Below are 22841 nucleotides of genomic sequence, written 5' to 3'. Positions count from 1 at the left end.
ATAAACTTGATCGACGATGAAATTTAGGTAAAAACGTTTCACAAGTCTAAGATAGATTAGAGGCACATAGCAACTATAAGTGATAGATCTCAACAGTAGATAGTTCACCTAGGCAGCAATAGATTTCAGAAGGCGCGCGAACCATGCCCCGGTCCTCGAGTATGGGCGTGGACCTTATAAAGTTGAGTTTTCACAATTCCCTCTCTAAGTCCGCTAGTTTCGGGTCCCTCCGACGCCCGGTGGAACCACTGATTGAGGGCGCTGGTCCCACACTGGTTAGTATGTGTAGATATTGGGCCACTGTGGTCTCTTGTAGCAACTTGTAACACTGTCTTGTGTAACACTGTGTCTGTACTTCTGTTTGACTGTGTAAAGAGTGGTAAATGTGGACCTTCTATTTGGGTAAGCAAGGAGTAAGCCACGTCGCAGTTCATTTCAACTTTCAAGGTAAAGGATATTGGAAATTTTGGATGGGAGCGATGAAAACATTAAAATTTGGCCGTTACCTTTCGACTGCAAAATATATTGAGAATAAATAGGATTTTAAATGGACGGGAACACTAACCTAGACCCTAGTTTAACTTAAACCCCTTACAAAATAACTGTAAATTAATTAAGAACGAATTACAAGACTTAAAACGGAAATACTAGCTGCCTCCCACCCAGACAGCACCGAACGGTAAGTTGGCTGTTCCGGACAACAACCACAGGAGGAGTATCTCACTAACGAGTCTGCCTAACCTCCTGTCCTTAAACTCCGCTGCTAAACAGGTTCCACCTGGTTACTATGGTTACCTTGCTCTTTTACGGGAGGCACGCTTGTTCAGTGTCTCTGAATACCTCCAGCCGCTTCTCTCTGAGTTGAATTCTGCTGGTTGTAGTTAAAGTTATGAAACTGAAAGAGAATGCTGGAGTGTCACTGTTGGGATACCAGAAAGCGAAAGGGAAAGCTGGGCTTCACTTATACTGTTTTCACTTTCTGGCATATTTTTACAGCATTCGACAGAATGTCTTTTAAGCTATTATTAGATGCGCAACCATAATCTATAAAATGTATACCAAGTGAGAGCAGTTGTTTCTCGTTGATTCTGAGAGGATACTATCGGTAGCAGAAATAGGGGAACTATCCTTGTACGTGGTTTGAATGAGTTGTGAGTGTTTTCCTGAGAAAATAAAGTTTCTGTTGTCTTGTTTGGGGAATAACTAGTGTCACTTTTTTGTAGAACAGTGTTATTCAATGTGGTGACTGGTGTGTGTTTGGACATGCATGCCTGATTAGATACTAAACATGCCTGATTACGTTTTGAAAGAACGAAAAAAACAGCAACGACGAAGGTGATACAACTTTTCTTGCATTCCCAATAATACATATCGCAATAAACTCGATAATAAAACCTCTAATTCCCCGCTCGTTTTACCCGCTCAACTCTAAAATAAGCCGTTTAGTCCAGTTTCCGAGAGCACTGCAGTGAGAACGCCCCCTCCACCAGATCCTCCCTGGTGGTGCCTGGAAGACAACCCTCCCTGCACAGCCGTGCTGTGGTGAGATTACATACACGGTGTGGTACGAGGTGTTGCCCTGGCAACAGTGGCGTAACTAAGGGTTACAGGGGCGTAACTAATGGTAACAGGGGCGTAACTAAGGGTTACAGGGGCGTAACTAATGGTAACAGTGCCACAACTAGGGGTTACAGTGGCGTAACTAACTGGGATGTAGATACAGAATATAGATAGGGATTCAGAGGGAGGTGGGGGTGGGGGGGAAATCTCAGGAACAATATCGGGGGCAGAAGGGCATCAAAAGATCGGACAAATTGTAACGTTACGTCACTGACCGGGGCGCATTCGTACTCAGCATGTTACTGTGTTATATATGGCTCGTGCGTGAATGTGATTTCGTGATGTAATGATTTTTGCCTGAGAAAAATCGATGAATAAATGCGCTAAATGACTGGCATTATTTTAATAAAAATACCTGTCATCCTGTGTGATGATCCGTTAAAATCTGCGTTTTTGTTGTGGCTATGATTCACCTTTTTCGCTTTTAATTTGAAACTTTTTCAATTTCTCTCAATTTGAACCCTTGTTTATCTCTGTATGATAAGACTGTTCTGCTTATATCTGTAGTGTGATGTTACCACATTACACTAACTGTTCTGCTTATATCTTAACAGCTGTAGTTTACAAATTTAGCAATCAGCGCTAGATGGTTACTAAACATTTTATCAACTATCTGGCTTCCAAAGCATTACCTCTACTAATCTCTATCTATTTAAAGTAAAGTATGCTAATTGCTAATATAATAATGTAATAATAATTATATAGCACCTTGTACTATAATATACTAGCATTAAAGCTGTTTTAGTAAGATAATCAGGGGTAAGCCTGTGTTGTTCTGAGCAAATCCCAGCACACTGCTGCATAATACTCTTAACAAAACTGACATCGCATAATATCGCATATCGCATTATTATTATCGTAAGAACGAACAATAAATCATCAACAAAAATGTTCCCAAAAAAATCACAATATTGGATGATCACCACGTGACATGAAGCGTGACACCACGTGTGTCAGACCTCACATACCTCCCCTGACCAGATGGGAGACTATAAGAGTAAGTATCACCTGAAGAAGAGGAACCTGATTCTGTTCCTGATCCACCACGAGATAGAGAGACTCTACACATGGGCGCAACCTCTATCTGATAGCGCTCCCAGTGGTGAGGAATCTCTTTCAATTTTAAATATTAATTTGTAAATCGAACTAGGATAAGATTTCCTTTTTTAAGCCATTTCTTCTATTAAAATATGTAAATTGGCAGGAATACTTGCTGCATTGTTTAATAAGACTGCTGCGTTGTTTGATGTCTAAATTGAAATAATGATCTGATTGTTCCTCCTCAGACGAGAAAAAGACCAACTTTGTTTACAAGAACTTCTCGGAGAAATCGTGGAATGACTACATGCATCTAGCCTGGACATGCCATCCCAAGGTCGCCCTCTCTCTAGCTCTTAGAGTCAGAAGTTCGGGTGAGAAAGGGAATGTTTATTATTTAAACCTGGACACACTGTCAACGGGTTGTTAATTATCTTACTGCTAAATGCACATGCACAGTGCAAAGCTTGACTGAAGGATTCTGATTCCTGAACCATACTTATCTCATACAATACTGATACCCCACTCCCCCAGACTCTATATACAGATCTATCCGGCTGTTTGTAAAGAGTGCCCCTGCTAACTTCTACGACTGTGTGGAGGCGCTCCCCTTCATAGCAACTCCCCAGAATGTTAAACACGATCTACCTCAACTGGTCCACATGTTAGCCTGGACCCCCGCCTCCCCCCTCGAAGTCCTCACTTACTTTTCTAAAGAGTACCAGGAGGTAAGTTAAGAACAGTGTCTTGAAACTTTGACATATTTTAGGTTTTTGTTGAAGCTGATCACATATTAAAAGAGCTGATAGTGATCGCCAAATAAATTGGGTTTTATCTAAGATTTTCGCTTTTTGACCTCCACTATAAACTAATACTTAAATTTACCTTTTCTACTTTTCTAGAGTATGACAAACAAAACTAACGCCTCCTCCACAGAACCCAATAACTGGGATGTACGCCCTACAAAGTATACAGAGCTACCCCTGTGAGACCCTGCTGTTCCTGGTTCCCCAGATAGTACAGGCTATACGACACGACGCGTACGGCTACGTACGCCAGATCATCTACTGGATTGCCACCTTGTCACCTATCGTAACCCACCAAGTTATCTGGAACATGAAGACTAACATGTTCCTCGATGAGGAGGCTGAACAAATCGTATGTTAAAGTGAAATTGTATTATATCTTTTAAAAACAGATCATTTTTTTATTTTTTAAATTTCAAAATTAAATAAACTTTACATCAATGTATTACAGTTATATTTAGAAAAGACCACAATATCTTCTGTGAGGCAACAACATGGAAAACATGTTTCTCTTCTAAATGTGAAGTCTTTAATCTTCTGATGATGCGTACTTAAAATTGAGGACGTTACTTAATTTTCATTGTATTCCAGGATCCAATAATTGGGAGCACGTTGAACGAGTATATCCAGGACATTAAGAGTACTATGAGCGGCAGCTTCTTAGAATTCTACAACAGAGAGTTTGATTTCTTCGACTCTGTCACTGAAGTCTCTTCTATTATCAAACCCTACCCCAAGGTAGCTTTAATAAACATACTAACTCAAACTGCACTACTGACGATGATAACAATATGATCTATGTTAGGTTTAAAAGGTTTTTCTTTTAAAAAAAGTTGTACAAAAAATAATAAATTACCCAATTTACTCAAGTTGTAATGTAACAGCTCGATGTTTCCAGGGCCCGGAGCGTAACGCGGAGTGTCTGCGGGCTTTAAAAGACATAAAACCGAACAGATTCGGCACATACCTGCCCAGTAACCCTGACTCTGTTATTATTGGTATCGACTACACCTCTGGTAAACCTATGCAGAGCGCTGCTAAGGCTCCCTTCCTCGCCACCTTCATCGTCAAGGACTGTCCGGTAAACTTTCACAAATAGTACATATTATATAATACAGCATGTTATACATATTATACATATATTATACATATATTATACATATATTATACATATTATACAATACAGCTGATATTAAAGAGAGAAACGACATTATTAAAAACAGCACTCAGGAAGCCCTCAGATCTTTAGTGTTAGCTTTCCCGACTCTACCATGCTTGTTTATTTACTTTAAAATTACAACAATCTTAGCCCAAATAACCGTTTTTTCAAAGTTTATAATTGTATTCCTAATTTCAAGGTGACGGAGATGCAATCATTTGATGCTAAGAAAGCAAATCTACACGTGGGAGTGACCAGGAAGTCCTGTATCTTCAAAGAGGGAGACGATTTGAGACAGGATATCCTGGCGCTGCAAATAATAGAGTTCTTCCTCAAGGTATGTATAGCACTAAGACTTCAAGTATGTACTAAGACTTCAGGAATCTTAAGGTATGTACCAGTAGTCTGTACTCCTCAAGGTATGTACCGAGATCTCTCTTATTTTCAAGTGCTTTGATATTTGGGGCATTTCGTGTCTGAACGTTTCTGAAAAACATGACAATCTTGCATTACTCTTGTTGGAGCATAACACACCTTGGTTAACTTGGTAACACACCTTGGTTTGCAGGCGTTCCAATCTATAGGCATGGAAGTGTACCTGAAACCGTACCGAGTGGTGGCTACTGCTCCTGGGTCAGGTGTTATTGAGGTGGTACCTGACTCTAAAACTAGAGATGAACTCGGCAAGAAGACTGACGAGACTCTATATCATCACTTCATCAAGGTGTGTTATCTAACTAAACGTATTTGTATAGGTATCATGTATTACCTTTCTCATAAAATCCATACTTCATAAAAATAAGTTCTTATGTACATGTTACTCATGAGTCGCTTTAGATGGTTTGAACTGAATCTTTGGGTTTTGAGTTCTTTATGGCTATAAAGCGATGTATAAATTCCTACTTATTATTATTATAAAGGGTCTCAATAAGAGGTCTCGACTGCCTAGGCGTCAAACCTTGGCAGTCGGTAGTTTCCCTCTGGCCCGGGATCAGCTGACCCTAGGGACCAGAGGGTAAAGGTGTAGAGACTATGTGTATCTACAAATCTTTCGAGGTTGTTTTTACAAGAGACAGGGCTTGCTACGCAAGGGAAGAAAACCGGGAGAAACAATCACAAATTATACAAATAAATATTATAAAACCTAGCAAAAAAAAATTCAAACAATCCTACACTACTACAAATGTATTATTTATTATTATTATATCAATACAGTTTTACTGTCTTCTTTAGTGCAATTAAACGTGATCAAAGAGCATATTTTCTAATTCAATTCTTTAACAGACAACACGGTGTCCTGTCCAATGTCCATTAGCCTTATATTATGCGAGCAGGTTTATTAGTTAATATTGCTAAAACCACTCCTATTTCCTTAACGTTCCGTAACGTTCCTTAACGTTCCTTAACGTTCCTTAACGTTCCTTAACGTTTCTTAACGTTCCGTAACGTTCCTTAACATCTTAACGTTCCTTAACATCTTAACATTCCTTAACGTTCCTTAACGTTCCTTAACGGTCCGTAACGTTCCTTAACGTTCCTTAACGTTTCTTAACGTTCCGTAACGTTCCTTAACATCTTAACGTTCCTTAACATCTTAACGTTCCTTAACATCTTAACGTTCCTTAACATCTTAACGTTCCTTAACGTTCCTTAACGTTTCTTAACGTTCCGTAACGTTCCTTAACATCTTAACGTTCCTTAACATCTTAACATTCCTTAACGTTCCTTAACGTTCCTTAACGGTCCGTAACGTTCCTTAACGTTCCTTAACGTTTCTTAACGTTCCGTAACGTTCCTTAACATCTTAACGTTCCTTAACATCTTAACGTTCCTTAACATCTTAACGTTCCTTAACATCTTAACGTTCCTTAACGTTCCTTAACGTTCCGTAACGTTCCTTAACATCTTAACGTTCCTTAACATCTTAACGTTCCTTAACGTTCCTTAACGTTCCGTAACGTTCCTTAACATCTTAACGTTCCTTAACGTTCCTTAACCTTCCTTAACGTTCCTTAACGTTCCTTAACGTTCCTTAACGTTCCGTAACGTTCCTTAACGTTCCTTAACGTTCCTTAACGTTTCTTAACGTTCCTTAACGTTCCGTAACGTTATGTTATGTTCTGTAACGTTCCTTAACGTCCCGTAACGTTCCTTAACGTTCCTTAACTTCTTAACGTTCCTTAAAGTTCCTTAACATCTTAACGTTCCTTAACGTTCTGTAACGTTCCGTAACGTTCCTTAATGTTCCTTAATGTACCGTAACGTTCCTTAACGTTCCTTAACTTTTCTTAACCTCTTAACGTTCCTTAACGTTCCTTAACATCTTAACGTTCCTTAACATCTTAACGTTCCTTGACGTTCCTTAACATCTTAACGTTCCTTAACGTTCCTTAACGTTCCTTAACACTCCCAGACGTACGGTGACGAGAACTCAGTTGGTTTCCAGAACGCCCGAGAGAACTTTGTGAAGAGTATGGCGGGTTATAGTATAGTCACGTGGTTGCTGCAGATAAAGGACAGGCACAATGGAAACATTATGATAAGCAACACCGGGCACATCATTCACATTGACTTTGGGTTCCTGTTTGAGAGCTCGCCTGGTGGGAACATGGGATTTGAACCTGATATCAAGCTGACGGAGGAAATGATTCAGATCATGGGTAAACAATAATGACCATACATTTTCTTATCAATATCATCTTGTATCTTTAATTTTAGAATCTCGGCTTTTAAAGAAACTTAAATTCTTAACACTTACTTGAACAAAATTTGTAATAATTATGTCACATGCACATTGCATGTACTGCATAGCATATCACTGAATATCAGTTATTTGGTAACCATCCCTTATATAACAGAGTGTCGAGTGTTATCGGGATTACTTCTGTAGTAGTTGTATAAGTTGTACAGTAATTACCTTAGTATTACTGTACAACTACTACATAACTCACCAATATCTACCTTTCCAGGGGGTTCTGAGTCAGCGCCCTTCAAGCGGTTCTCAGAGCTAGTAGTGCGCGGCTTTCTGGCGGTCCGGCCGTACTGTGAAGCTATCTGCACCCTTGTTTCTCTTATGATGGGCACCAACTTACCCTGCTTTAGGGATGACGCTCTCAGGAAACTGAGGAACAGGTGCGAGTAATAAATATCTAATTGATTTTACCCTTACTGTTTTTGATTTTTGTTAGATTCACCATAGTTATTTGACGGTTTTTTTGCAGATTTTAATTTAAATTTGATTCGCTAAAGTTGTGATTGAATTCAATTCAGTTCGAAAGTTTCGTTTACGACTCGATTGTACTGAACAGAACGCGATCTATACAATCAGTTATATCAGTCAGTTTATTGGTAAGTTATTTGTTATTTATTCAGGTTCCAGCCCCATTTCTCGGACAGAGACGCGGCAAACCATGCCAAGAAGATGATCCGGGACAATCTGCTGAACAAGAGAACTGTTATCTACGATAAGATTCAGTACTACCAGAACGAGATTGCTCACTGAGACAATGTATTGGGAGGTTCATGATATTACTTACTAAGATCTGTAGTAGTTACTAGATCTAGTTACTAAGATCATTGAGAACTTAATTGGGCATTTATTATTCGCTTGGTAGGTTCTTGGCTGGTTTTGTGAAAGTTTATTAAGTTTATTTTTTGTTCGGTTATATTTAGAGAAAACTTTCGGTAAGGTTACGTAGTAAATAGGATTGTTAAATGTTGTTGATTGAAAATACTGTGAATGTTTATTTTCTTAGTGATAAAATTGATTTTTGCTTGATTTGGACTTACTTTCGATTCTGATTTGTTCATGTTTTTCTGTTGTCAAAATATTGTTAATATTTCTGTTTACAATAATTGAATAATTGTTTCTTTGGATGATTCACCTCTGTTACTTCTCATTTCCTTTATAAAATCTTAATAATTTACGGCTGTTGCAGAACAATTTATTTATTAAACAATATTTCTTACTAGTAACTTCAGTAACCAATACGCACTGCCATGCACCATTGCATTGTGGATTTGGTGCACTGTTATACTACATATTGAACTTTTATGTAATAATATAATAATATAGTATATATAATGATAGTAATACAATCCTCCACCCTCAGTAGCATATAATAATATAGTATACAATATAGTACTACAATCCTCCACCCTCAGTAGCATGTGATCTGGATTACAGCGGGCCCCACTATTAGAACCTTCACACTACACTTCATCGCACAACATTAGAATCTTTGTTCAGGTATTGTAAACTATTATTATCCACCCTTACTTACCCTCTAATGATAATTACTGTTTATCTGGTCATGGTTTCAGTGGTTTAGATTACAATTATAATCTAATTAGTTCTACGATTTACCAATTAGCTAATTAAATATACTAATTGAATACGTGTTAAAATCCCTAACACCCCTCCCCTCCCCCAGTTATCCCAGTACCCGATTGAGAGCTGAGAGAAGTGAAGCGAGCCCGAGCAGGCAGCATGGTACAGGTGACAGTTAGCAGTCTTATACTTAATACTTAATACTTAATACTACCTAAAACTATATATAATATTTAGTTCTTAATACTTACTCACTAAAGTATCTAGAAATGCGGGCATACTCTACAAACTCAAAGGCTCTGTACCTAACAAAGCACTCAAGTTGATATACAACAGCTTTGTTCAGTCTCACTTGTACTACTGCTGCACAGTTTGGGGAACACGATCGCTAAACTCCGTTAAAAGAGTCTTCTCGGCCCAGAAAAAGGGCATTCGCGCTGCAGATAACCAATACCACCGCTATTTTTATGACAAAGATCTGAACAGTACACCTTCACACACAAAGGAAATTTTCAATAAACTAGAAGTATTAGCTTTACCGAACGTGATAGCTAAATGTATATTATGCTTAATGCACAAAGTTTATTCTAACACTGCACCACCAAATATTATAAAAATGTTCACTGTTTCAAACTTAAACGCACCTAGAAGAGAACCTGAGTTCTTTGCAGTACCATTTAACCGTTTATGTAATTCAGACAAGAGCATTTCTTACATTGGGCCTAAGTTATATAACAAAACAGTCAACATTATTAACAAGGACATAAAATATGTCACGACTTGCCTACAAGACAAATTCCTAAATTCATTCAAGTCTACAGTCAGCAAGCATGTGCTTACTGCACAAGCACTTAACCCGGATGACAAGGACTGGAACAACTCAAATTTCGTACTTTTAGAAATTTAAATAATTTGGTACAACATACGTTGATAATAACGAGCAACAAAACTTTAACCTCATAACGAAATATGACTATCTTCGAGCATTTTCTACAATGCTATCGCTACCGCGCAATTTCACTGTCATTTACAAAACAAAAATATCACCGCGCATTCTTCAGACCCTGTGTCGCTGTTCTAAATTTATGTCAAGAGATAAGAGTTATTTAGAAATTCTTAATAGTAGTACTATTCAAATTTGCTAATAGCGTAATCATATTTTATACATTATTCATATTTTATACATTGTGTGCATATATTTATATTTGATTGTAATTAAAGATTTTAAGGCGTTAGTGCCGAGTAATGCATCTGGGTAGTGCTCCTCAATCAATCAATCAATCATACAGTACATTTGCGTGTTTAGGTGACAGCTAGCATTCTGTCTATCTATAATAGTATATATAATAATGTAGTATTCATGGTACAGGTGACAGTTAGCAGTCTGGACGGGTGCCAGGTGAAGCAGGAGCTGGACAGCACTGAGCTGGTGTCTGCCCTGCACCAGCTAGTGCTGCACAAACTGGACACTCCGCAAACTATCGACACTACCCGCCTTATTCACATCTCAGGTTTGCAACACTGAGATAAAACATTGCCAATCTTAAGTCTTAACACGATATAATATTATATATAAAACTGTAAGTCTAACATGCGAAGAATGTGGCCAAGTAATGTCCACCTTGCTTTTCTTACAGTCTCGGTGATTGGGACTGCATTGCAGCGGTGGTACAACTCTTTATTGCTAATAACCCCTGTTGACCAGTATATGTTCAATATCTTCCTAATCTATTAGATCTGAATGTAAAAATTGCGGCGACGACAAACAATATATATATAATTTCAAGGACGTTCACTGGACGGAGAGAAGACGTTACAAGAGGAGTTGATAAAAGAGAAGGATGAGCTGATCCTGATTAGGAGGAGGTTAAAGGAGCCGAGTGATAATACCGAGAAGGATACACCTGTACCTGAGGTTAGAACAGTATACAAGTTAAATTCCGGGTTTTCTGTTATAATTTATAGTGTGATAAAAGTTAAAACATAATGCAGTTATGTAATGTAATCAATAATCATTCAACTTTCATAAAATCGGCCCAATTTGTTGATTTTAAAACAATAGATTTTTTAATAAATTAAAATTTTTTAAAAACATTTTTACACGGTTTATCTGTTTAACGTTTCACATTGGCCGTATAATTTTATCAAATGGTCTAAAGCTCAAAAGAGCCATACTAATTACAACCCTCTAATAGTTCCTACTCATTACAACCCTCTAATAGTTCCTACTCATTACAACCCTCTAATAGTTCCTACTAATTACAACCCTCTAATAGTTCCTACTAATTATAACCCTCTAATAGTTCCTACTAATTATAACCCTCTAATAGTTCCTACTAATTACAACCCTCTAATAGTTCCTACTAATTACAACCCTCTAATAGTTCCTACTCATTACAACCCTCTAATAGTTCCTACTCATTACAACCCTCTAATAGTTCCTACTCATTACAACCCTCTAATAGTTCCTACTAATTACAACCCTCTAATAGTTCCTACTAATTATAACCCTCTAATAGTTCCTACTAATTATAACCCTCTAATAGTTCCTACTAATTACAACCCTCTAATAGTTCCTACTAATTACAACCCTCTAATAGTTCCTACTCATTACAACCCTCTAATAGTTCCTACTCATTACAACCCTCTAATAGTTCCTACTCATTACAACCCTCTAATAGTTCCTACTAATTACAACCCTCTAATAGTTCCTACTAATTATAACCCTCTAATAGTTCCTACTAATTATAACCCCCTAATAGTTCCTACTAATTACAACCCTCTAATAGTTCCTACTAATTACAACCCTCTAATAGTTCCTACTCATTACAACCCTCTAATAGTTCCTACTCATTACAACCCTCTAATATTTCCTACTAATTACAACCCTCTAATAGTTCCTACTAATTACAACCCTCTAATAGTTCCTACTAATTACAACCCTCTAATAGTTCCTACTCATTTCAACCCTCTAATAGTTCCTACTAATTACAACCCTCTAATAGTTCCTACTCATTACAACCCTCTAATAGTTCCTACTCATTACAACCCTCTAATAGTTCCTACTCATTTCAACCCTATTAGTCTATGGCGATTGTTGTTATGACGATTGTTGCTATGACGATTGTTGCTATGACGATTGTTGCTATGACGATTGTTGCAATGAACTTACTCAAACTTTAAACTCAACCTCCTACTTATTCCTATAATGTTTAAATCTGAAATAGCATGAAGCCACCCCAATTTCAATGAGCTGCACAATGGTGAAGAAGGAGAATCCTATAAACAAATCCACAGTTCCTCCAAACTCAGCCACTAAGTTCTGGGGCTCATACGACTTGATCTGATGCTCATTAATAACCCTGATCTCATCATAGTACACGTGCAGCCTGGTAACACTCTCCCTAGCCTGTTCAAATGTCTGCAGTTTCCCGCTCTTCAGGAACTTCTCGAAGTACTGGTTTGTTGGCGGGAAAGGAGAGGAGGCAACTGCTCCCTCCCACTCGTGGTACTCACAGGGTTCCGGGCATGTGGAGAACTGGATCTCTCCTTTAGTGATCATGTTTTGTACGAGTACTTCACAGGCTGGCTGTTGGATTATCCCGCAGGATTGCTTGAAGTAGGGTGACATTGTGTAGCCGACAAACTCGTCATCTGAGATGTGGACATCGCTTTTCATTGAGGCTCTCTTTGGTCTGTGTTCTGATGTGTCCTCATCTGGATCATAATTCTGGAACAGAGGGTGAGTATTATGCTCAGTCCTTCCAACTTTTATAAGCTCCAATGCCTCATCCAAAATATCGATATTGCCTGAAAACCACATTGTGGCAGCGAAGAACTGAGGAATGCAGCCACACCTCCTAATCATGGCGTGTATAGCCTGTCTCTCCTGACATTCCTGTACCGACTCGAAGTGTGACCCAGTCTTTCCGAACCTACTCTCCACATCAATACACGTACCGTGAGGGGGACCCAGTCTCGTCACATACCTGGACTTTAGTTTAACTGAAGTCTCCGTTCCCGGGGCGACCACATATCCTCCGTTATCTAGCATCAACACTTCCTTTTGATCCCGGATGAAGAGGATGAAGCCGTGAGATGAAGTAGTCGGGAGGTAGTTCTCCAGGTTGGTGTTGAGGTCTATAGTAAACCCTCCTCTGGCTCCCCCCACTGACTGCTGTAGAGCTCCATCATTGTTTATATCCAGACAAAGTCCCATCTGAGTTGCAGTTATCATAGCTTTAGGGTCTGTTACATTCCGTCCTATTTGCTGGAAGTAGTAGTGGGGTGTTCCTATTATCATGCTGGTCACATCCAGAGCAAACTGGAGGATCAGAGAACCGCGCTCCCGCTCGTATTCCGCCAGAGCTTCAAGTTTAGTCATGTCAATATCATCCAGAACATTGGTAACTCCGTCAAACCTCTCCAGCAGTTCCATGGCATCTTCAAACTGTTTGAGCACCTCTGGTTCCGCTTCCTTCAGGCTTTCCCTCATCTTGGTGTAGTCTATGAAGTTAGAGCTGCAGATAGTGATCGCTGGTAGAGTTACCTTGTTCATCCACTCCGTTGAGGATTGGTTATAGGACTCGTATCTGAGGTAATCTCGTATTAACGAGAAGATCAAGTAGGCTGTCATGACGAACAGACCCGCCACCACAATAGCCCACAGAATTCTACACCAGCGAGGTCGGTTCTTCTGACGGAGAACCTGGTAATACTCACTTGCCAGGTCCTGAAACTGGAACAATTGCTCATCTACTACCTTACCCTCCAGCTCTTTCGGTGGAGGGGGGTTAAATGGCACCTGGGAGGATGTGGTACCGTTTGTTTCTGCCCACGGCGCTGTGTTGATGATAACCATGTTGTTGTTTACTACCTTGGAGGGATTTTTAGTATAACTTGTTTGTAGTCTTGATTAGAACCGACCAAGGCCGACTAAACAAACAGTGGTATGGGATATTTCGGGGCCTACGACTAATTTATGCACATAATATTATATTATAATGTCGTGGTAATTTATTAATCTAATAAACCTTGTTAAAAAGGATGACTTTGGTTTAGCTTGGATCAACGCAAATTATAATAATATGCTCTTAGTAGTGCGATTCCTGAGTAGTTAGTAGGTCTTCTTAACAATGAGCAGGATGGAAAAATAAAGTGTAATCACAAGTTTGTCACGTACAATGTTTCTAAAAAGGTCATATCAAGAAAATTTCTAAATAGACTAACTAGTATACAGTTACAATAACTTAACCATATTATAACCATCTCATGAAATGATAAATTAAATGTAACTGTGTCATCAGCCTCACAGACGAGTTTTGTCCCATCTTACTGCGGAAATTTATATCTTATCGTTACCTTCAGCACACCTTTATCATATATGATATGTGTGCGTAGCCACTTATTTAACTATGGACCCACTATATAATGTAATAATTTATTATAATATATTGTAATATAAAACCAATCTGAAACCCAGCATGCTGCTGTGAATTGCCTTCAGGGTTCGTACTCTACCAGGAAAATAGATATCGACCAGGAAAAATTTAAAAAATCAGGAACTGGACCATGACCAGGAGATTTGTATACAAAGATACAAATCCAAAAAAGCACGCGAAAAGCAATTTTAGAATAGGATCAGCGGTCACGTGATAGTTATCCCTCAGTTATCCCTTATATGGCACAAGTAGCTGCAATTGATCAGCTCTTTAAATTGGGCAGCAATCCTTGACAGGCCTATAATTACCCAATTTTAAATGAACGATATCTCATTCTACAGTATGATGAGAGCGTAAAGAGATTACTTCCCGGAATCAGCACAATGAAGGGAACAAGATGCTGTTGGAATTTTAATTATTCATCTTCCACCCGTAGTCCCTTTATTGATTAGATAAGATGAAAGACCCGTTTAGAAGACCCGTTTAAATTATAACACAAAGAAAGGAGTCGAAGCACCAATGACATTACAATTTTTTATTCATGAGCGTAAAGCGTTCCTGCTTTGTTATGGCAAGCAAACCCGTTGATAACTCCCCATAAACCAAAAATTAAAACAAAGGCAAATTATGCAATTATACCATTAGAAAAACGACGTGAGAGCTGGGTTTTTCTGATTTATTTATAGAACAATCTTATTTTGTGCTACGCATTTTTGTCATCCTGTCAAGGAATCCCTTAAGCATCAGTTAGCCGTGCTTAAAGTAACCCATGTGTTAAATATCCGGGCAAATTCTTGGAAACCAGACCGGAACCGGAACCGGATATTAAAGCCGGATATCCGTTCGGTTCCTAATGCTGCTGTAAATTGCCACAAATGCTGCACATGCATTATTTGGACTTAATATTATTTGGATTTTGTGAATGCAGACTTATGACACTGTATTCTAGCACTTCGATACTAAAATATCATCCCAAAGAGTTAATCCATCCTGCATGAAGTATTTAAAATCTTTACATGGTTGTTTACAAGTTTACATAAGTTGTTAGATTAAATAAAATGGTAGTCGTGAAATCCGTAGTTGGTAATTTAACTCATAATAACATTTATGGTCCATTTCGTATAACAAATCAATCACTCGACAATCATGTTCAACATAATATCAGCATCATAATTTGTTCAACAATATAACGGATTACTAATATCATTATCGGGAGCCAAGTCGGTGGTCGCACCAAGCACTCACAACAAAATGAGAAGTTAGTATGTTGTACCGCATCATGATCAATGATCAAGTAAAGAAAAGCTTGAATTACTTAACACATGTATAAAATCCGGGAAATCGCTTGTTATTCGAATCAATTACCATAGAATTCAAGTTGTATGCTTGGCGCCGCGCATTTGAAAGTGTAATTCAATCAATCGTCAAATCGTGCAAACGTATGCGGAGGCAGGAGGGTAACCATGGCGACTACACCATAACTGCTCTGCGCGCGGAGAATATGCATTAAAATAACGTATGCGGAGGTTAATGCATGTTTTGGTAACTCGGTAATCTGCCGATGCACATCTGGGGCACACCTGGGGCACACCTGGGGCACAAACTCGGGCACACCTGGGGCACATCTCGGGCACACCTCGGGCACAAAGCACACCTCGGGCACACCTCGGGCAGAACCACCTGGGGCACACCTCGGGCACACCTCGGGCACATCTCGGGCAAAATTCGGGCATGGTAATTGGGAAACCTTGGGAAAAGAACCTGGGCACATCTCGGGCACACCTCAGGCACACCTCGGGCATATCTCGGGCAGAACCACCTCGGGCACACCTGGGGCACATCTCAGGCACACCTGGGGCACATCTCGGGCACATCTCGGGCAAAAACACCTGGGGCACGGTCATTCAGGCAATATGAATTATTATTTATTACTATGATGATAGATATCATTATTTATATTACTTATATTGGTGACAGTATTAAACTATATGTATGAGCAATATAATTTTCAGGGACACAATTTTATTATTAAAAAAATGTATTTATTAACGAGCAATTGAAAAATACGATTGATCTGTTCGTAATGTATCTAATAAATGTAATAGGTAAGCAATATTATATTATTAAAGTATCAATCGGAACATCTCATAACCATTAAAAACTATAAGTATTACTGTAACTACAAAATAAATCAGTATATCCTCTTGGGAGGGAGTGCTTCTCCTGAAGCGTGGAGTGTGCGAAGCACAGTTTGGTTCCGGTTGCAGATATCCCTGGCCACTGGTAGAAGGTTTTTAAGCGTGGGATTTATCAGCTGGAGGAGTCCATGTCGGAGAGAAGGTAGGTCAATCCTCGCTGCCTCTGCTATGCAGCGCTTCCTGCCGAAAAAGGACTCAGATATCCCCTCTGCAGCGAGTGCCTCCTTCTTCGTAGCACCATTCCGGACACGTGCCAGGATCCTGTCGTACTTTGAAACTTCTCCGTCGATGGTGAAGGTGCGGCTCGAACCAGGAAAATGGGCCGGAACAGGACCGGTGGGAGCTGTAGCGGGAGCCGGAACAGGAGCGGCAGCCGGAACAGCAGCAGGAACAGTAGCCGGAGCTGGTACAGTAACCGGAGCCGGAGCGGGAGCGGGAACTGGAACATGTGCTGAGGTTACCGGAACGACAGGTCGAGGGGGAGGAGGAGGAAGAACCACAGGTGCTGTAGGAGCAGCAGGGGTGTGAGGGGGAGACGGTCTGACGACAGGAGAGGAGTGTGTATCGCAGGGGTCTATCGTAACCACTATCTGCGTACCGTCTGGCTCGTTACTCTGTCCACTTCTGACTGTTCGGATGCAGTGGGGGCAGGTGAGGGCTGGGATAACAGGAGAGTAGGAGGATCGTGGACACACTGTGTTGATGTGACCTCGTGCGCCACAATGACTGCAAGTTGGGGGAGGAATAGGTCGGGATAGTCGAAGTCCGGATCGTGTAGGCATGATGAGTAGTAGTAGATATGTTGTGGTAGTAGAACGAAAACTGGAATGAGGAACCTATGTGATAACAACCTTTATACCCGAGGGTTTCGGGATCAGAGCTTGTTAATTCACGGTTCGGATCGCATTGATCGCATGGATCGCATGGCCCAACAAGTTACAAGATGGTAGCCATAACACGATAACATGGATCACGTGGTGAGTATTCGCAGCCCCTCTCACGTGACGCTATGGCAAGAAATCAAAATGCCTTCGCCTCATCAACTGTTCGGTGGTAATCGGAATGTTTGATCTAGTTATGTGACGCGATAAGAAGAACAACAAAGTCTTGCGATCGTGACAAATATAAGGTACTCTTCTGTGACGTCCCAGCAAGCAGTCAAAATTCCAGTCGAGATATATAAACATGAGCAAACAGCTAATACTATCATTCGATATGGCTCTCACTTTCCTCTCCTACGAAGATCTCAGAAGAACTGGAGTCCTCTCTTCAGAAGCCACAGCTCTACAGTACTGCCTCGATGTGGAACTCCTACGTCCTAACCATTTCTGTCCAGAGTGCCACACCTACATGGAGCTACGATCCTGCGCCTCCACAAAGTACAGCGATGGCTACTGTTGGTCCTGTCCTGGCGGTCAGCACCACCTCTCTGTCAGAGCAGGAAGTGTCCTCTACAACCGCAACATTACCTTTATCAACTTCCTCCACCTACTTTGGATCTTCGTCAACGGTACCAGCGTTGCTGATGCAGCCAGAATCCTGTCGATGAACGAGAAAACAGTGCGATCCCTTTACAAAGCTATTCGACAGTGTATGGTGGAGGACCTTCTCGAGAACGGAGCAACGAGGAAGATTGGAGGACGCGGGCACATCGTGGAGATCGACGAGTCGAAGTTCGGCAAACGGAAGTACCACCGTGGACGACGAGTGATCGGGAAGTGGATCGTTGGAGGCTACTGCAGAACTACCGGCGAATGCTTCTTGGTGGAGTGCACAGACAACAAACGGAACCACCACACTCTTCTTCGTCTAATCAAGCAACACGTCGCTCCTGGGACCATCATCCTTACCGACAAGTGGAAGGGGTACAACGCCCTCCGACACCACGGCTACACCCACTTGGTCGTAAACCACAGCAGAGGCTTCGTCGACCCCGTCACCGGTGTTCATACGAATACATGTGAGGGCATGTGGTTTCACGCCAAGAGGCACATGCTACGAGGACACGGCAGGACGCGAAGAGACTCCTCAGCCCTCTACATCGCCCTCGCTGAATTTATCTGGCTGAGAAGGAACCACCTGACCCGCTCCGGCCCTTCCGTCAGAAGATATTTTAACCAGGAGCTCCCGCAGTTGATGCGTAGAATTTTTGATTAGAATGTGTTTAATAGTTTTGTAAATATACCGATTGATTATGTAATATATTGCTTACAGTTTAATGAAATTATTATGTACAGTTATGGACAATTCAATCGTGTTTTTCACTTGTTCGTTAATAAATAGATATTAGATATGTGTCTCTGAAAATTATATTGCTCATATATATTATTGCGATAGTATAATACTAGTATAATACTATCGCAAATATAAGTAGGTAATAAATGATATCATTGAGGTTAGTACCCCAGCCATAATTCATTGCCCGAATGACCGTGCCCCAGGTGGTTTTGCCCGAGATGTGCCTAAGATGTGCCCCAGGTGTGCCCCAGGTGGTTCTGCCCGAGGTGTGCCCGAGATGTGCCCGAGATGTGCCCGAGATATGCCCGAGATATGCCCAGGTTCTTTTCCCAAGGTTTCCCAATTACCATGCCCGAATTTTGCCCGAGATGTGCCCGAGATGTGCCCGAGGTGTGCCCGAGGTGTGCCCCAGGTGGTTCTGCCCGAGGTGTGCCCGAGGTGTGCTTTGTGCCCGAGGTGTGCCCGAGATGTGCCCCAGGTGTGCCCGAGTTTGTGCCCCAGGTGTGCCCCAGGTGTGCCCCAGATGTGCATCGGCAGATTACCGAGTTACCCATGTTTTGCTTTGTGACACCACGAAAAACCTACCTACCTACTATACCCATCCTCAATTCCTACCACTTCTAACCATCTTATCCTTTTTTACAAAAATAAGTTAATGGAAAAATATATAAGGTCGCAACGTGAGTCAAGTTTTTTCCTAGTTACAATTATTGTAGTTAAGTGAGTAATGACTGTGACATAAACTTTTGAACATGTGCATAATATATTATAATATGGCATAATTTGTGTCATAAACTTTTAAGCGTAATTTATGTCTTTGGATATTCGTCGTTGGCCATGCAGCAATTAAAGTTTAATTCGACACTGCGCAACTACCATTTTGAATCAATAATTGGACATTTATAGTTATAGTTATGTTTAACATTTGCTCTGTTAAAATTACACACCTTTTTATGGGTTACGTGCTCACATTCGTGTAACCATGGTAACAATGTGTATTTGTAAGCGTTAGAATAATATGATTATAAGTAACGTATGCTTTTTAAAATGTTAATCAAGTGCAAGTGCTTTGCTTAGACGAATGAATGTAAACTTGTTTAATAAATAAAATAAATAAAAACAAAATTTTTACGGGTTGACCATTATTAATGTTACTAGATGAAAAAAGAAAAATAGTCTAGAGGATAAGAGATACTTAGAAACTGTATAATTATTCACAAATCTCACTCTTAGAAAATATAACCGGCAGGGCATGAGTATGCATTTTTAGAGAAAGGTAAAAAAATTCTGAATATTTCTTTTCTCCAACAATTGAAATTGACAAAAAGGAGACTCAAGACATGCTATCTTAACCTATTCATTAAATTTGTACATTTCTCCAGATAATATTCAGCAAATATTCCTCGTACGTGTTCCATGATTAAGTGACATTCGAAGATTATCATATCAGGGTGTATATTATATATAATAGTTCCAATAGTTATGAACATAAATTCTTGGCTTTTCCGAAAGTTGTTGATTATATAGGCGTTTGATAATATGTCCTGAAAACACACGTACAATTTTCACGACTTTTAACGTAATGAGAACATTAGACTAAGTGACACAGAGATTCGAATCACCAATCTATCGATTGAAAAACTGAGGTACTACCACTCTGCCACCTAGCCACATTCAAAAAGAGATAACAACTGTTTAGTTGTTATTACAGGTGCCAGTTGTTTATTTAATAATATTACAGGTGCCAGATAACGTGATAGAGGAAGTGATAAAGTCGCTGCCAGAGAAAGACAACACTGGTAAATCTGGGGTTACAGAGAAACTACCTGAGTCCAACAACATGGCACACGTGCTGCTCACTAGGATCATAGTTACTCTGGTGGACTGCGCTGAGATGCTGCAGTTTGACAGGTACTTCTGCACGTCCGCTTATTGATTGTAATGTTATTATTATTAAATAAAAGTTCAACAAGAGATATTTAAAAACAACGCCCAAGTCTAATCTTTCCCTAAAAACTAAATATTAAAAACTTCGTTGTAATTTCTGTTATAACCATCGGAAAGTGATAGTGATTGAATAAAAACAAAATTTTAGATCTGAAATAATTGTGGTTGTGGCTATGCAGGTATGAAATTTCCAACAAAAATAGGTTTCACGGATCCGTTATTAACGAAACATAATATCTTCCCATCACAACAACCTAACTCCTCAGACTACAAGAGGACAGTAACGAGGTCATGTTTAATGATGATGACGTCACCCAGATTGTTGACTTGGGTTTCACGGACGAGCAAGCCAAAGCGGCCCTGGTGGCCAATAACTACAGTCTAAACTCTGCCATAGAGTGGATATTAGCTGGACATCACAACGGGTCTGGAGGGTCAGGAGGAAGCCACAGGAACAGACCTAGACGCAGACGAGGTAGTTGTTTGTTGTGCCAGATTATATTTGTCTCCCCCCCCCCCCCCCCCTCCACCTCCTATATAAAAGGGTATAAACCTTCCTGTAACCTAGCCCCCCTTCCTGTAACCTATCCCCCCCCCCTCCACCCCCTATTATATAAAAGGGTATCAACCTTCCTGTAACCTATCCCCACCTTCCTGTAACCTATCCCCCATCCCCCCCCCCCCCCCCCCCCCTAGTAACCATAGTAACCTATCCCTGTTCCTGCAGGAGTGTTTAAAGCAGACCAGAACTGTGTGAGGAACCTTGTAGAGATGGGTTTCCCTGAGGGAGAGGTTGTAGCTGCTCTGGAGGTCACTAGGAACAACCAGCAGGAGGCATGCAGCTACCTTCTTGGTTAGGATGATTATTTAAATAATTCAAAAGTAATTAGTGAACCAAAACCACGATTTAAAATCACTAGCAGGAACCCGTATAACCTTAAAATGGTTTTAATTCGCGTTTTTGACACCACTTGGGGGTCCAAATTTTGGGCTCTAAAATACCTATTCCTTGGCCAATTTTTTATTTTTTCATGCTGATTTGGAGGCAATTAAAGCATTTGACCCAGTCAAAAAAGTTTCAGTTATATATCTTTTACGGTTTTTTCGGAAATTCGCGTTAAAGTTGATGCCGTGGTGTCAGAAAAATGGCACGGATCCATCCATCCATCCATATATTATATCGTCTCGCTTTATATATTATAGTAAGATGTTTGTACTTTTTTGTTTGGAGCACATTAATAATGGGTTCTGTTAAAATCATCTTGAGTTAAACTATACGATCTGTAACCCAACCCCACTATACGATCTGTAACTATAGAGCTATAGGAGACAGACACGAGCCTACAGGATCTAACAACCTTACTTTAACAGGAGACAGACACGAGCCTACAGGATCTAACGACCTTACTTTAACAGGAGACAGACACGAGCCTACAGGATCTAACGACCTTACTTTAACAGGAGATAGACACGAGCCTACAGGATCTAACAACCTTACTTTAACAGGAGACAGACACGAGCCTACATGATCTAACGACCTTACTTTAACAGGAGACAGACACGAGCCTACAGGATCTAACGACCTTACTTTAACAGGAGACAGACACGAGCCTACAGGATCTAACGACATGTACACCCCGTTGCCACGCGACCACCCTCTCTACAAGCTGGTAATGGAGCGTAGTGAGATTCAGAAAGCGCTCCTCACCCCTAAGTTCCTGGACGCTATGCGGGATCTGGAGGAGAAGAAAGCTACCATTGTGGACTTTAGCGACGATCCTGAAATTGGACCTATACTTTTTCAGCTGAGTAAAGCTATTCAGAAGTTTTCGTCCCAGTCGTGAGGTTGAGTAGTTTTCGTTTATTATCCAATTTACTTGGCTGGCCAAACAAATAACTGATGACAAAACTTTTCAATTCCATTTGGAAATTATGATATTAACGCCCGGTGGGATTTTTTGGTATAGGTTTTTTTTCGAGCATGGATATATTTAACTGTTTATTTGTAAATTTATACTTAATTGAATTTCAGTTTGATTTAAGCGCTCTTTTCAGTTTTTAATA

General features: G+C 40.2%; 4 protein-coding genes across 22 annotated transcripts in view; 3 read left to right on the top strand and 1 right to left on the bottom strand.

Moving 5' to 3' along the window:
* LOC134812700 (phosphatidylinositol 4-kinase alpha-like) overlaps positions 1-8576 on the top strand; it is a 75131-nt gene extending 66555 nt beyond the window's left edge. For 4 of the 17 annotated variants that reach the window (XM_063820214.1, XM_063820207.1, XM_063820209.1 and 1 more), the window contains 13 exons: positions 210-275; positions 1447-1542; positions 2602-2722; positions 2907-3032; positions 3193-3386; positions 3595-3816; positions 4056-4202; positions 4363-4545; positions 4823-4960; positions 5192-5347; positions 7037-7283; positions 7593-7755; positions 7996-8500. In XM_063820214.1, coding sequence (XP_063676284.1) covers positions 210-275; positions 1447-1542; positions 2602-2722; positions 2907-3032; positions 3193-3386; positions 3595-3816; positions 4056-4202; positions 4363-4545; positions 4823-4960; positions 5192-5347; positions 7037-7283; positions 7593-7755; positions 7996-8125 — 1989 coding nt within the window. In that variant the 3' untranslated portion in view covers positions 8126-8500. Of the gene's footprint in view, positions 1-122; positions 276-666; positions 772-1446; positions 1543-2601; positions 2723-2906; positions 3033-3192; positions 3387-3594; positions 3817-4055; positions 4203-4362; positions 4546-4822; positions 4961-5191; positions 5348-7036; positions 7284-7592; positions 7756-7995 lie in introns of all 17 variants that reach the window. The other 13 variants (XM_063820220.1, XM_063820216.1, XM_063820215.1 and 10 more) reach the window with 10 other exon arrangements.
* The window catches only part of LOC134812705 (POU domain, class 2, transcription factor 2-like), a 1142226-nt gene that overhangs the window by 832714 nt on the left and 286671 nt on the right, over positions 1-22841 (bottom strand). The gene's annotated exons all lie outside the window — the stretch shown is intronic.
* On the top strand, positions 8786-22819 carry LOC134812971 (ubiquitin-associated domain-containing protein 1-like). Of its 2 annotated transcripts, none has more exons than XM_063820607.1 (8): positions 8786-8872; positions 9057-9121; positions 10323-10464; positions 10741-10868; positions 20572-20741; positions 21044-21252; positions 21505-21630; positions 22374-22819. In XM_063820607.1, exons 2-8 carry the CDS (start codon positions 9113-9115, stop codon positions 22619-22621), a joined length of 1032 nt encoding a protein of 343 aa, XP_063676677.1. In that variant the 5' UTR covers positions 8786-8872; positions 9057-9112; the 3' UTR covers positions 22622-22819. The 2 variants fall into 2 exon arrangements, with proteins under 2 accessions (XP_063676677.1, XP_063676676.1); XM_063820606.1 differs by having other exon boundaries at positions 21044-21255.
* The window catches only part of LOC134812970 (T-complex protein 1 subunit epsilon-like), a 93686-nt gene continuing 80703 nt past the window's right edge, over positions 9859-22841 (top strand). The window contains exon 1 of one of the 2 annotated variants that reach the window (XM_063820604.1): positions 9859-9868. The gene's annotated coding sequence lies outside the window, so the exon portion shown is untranslated. The remainder of the gene's footprint in view (positions 9869-22841) is intronic. The other variant, XM_063820605.1, reaches the window with a different exon arrangement.

Source organism: Bolinopsis microptera, chromosome 3, assembly GCF_026151205.1.
Source record: "Bolinopsis microptera isolate Bmic1 chromosome 3, MBARI_Bmic_1.0, whole genome shotgun sequence".
NCBI lineage: Eukaryota > Metazoa > Ctenophora > Tentaculata > Lobata > Bolinopsidae > Bolinopsis > Bolinopsis microptera.
The sequence above is the reverse complement of the archived record's forward strand: the minus strand, read 5'-3'. Positions and strand labels throughout refer to the sequence as shown.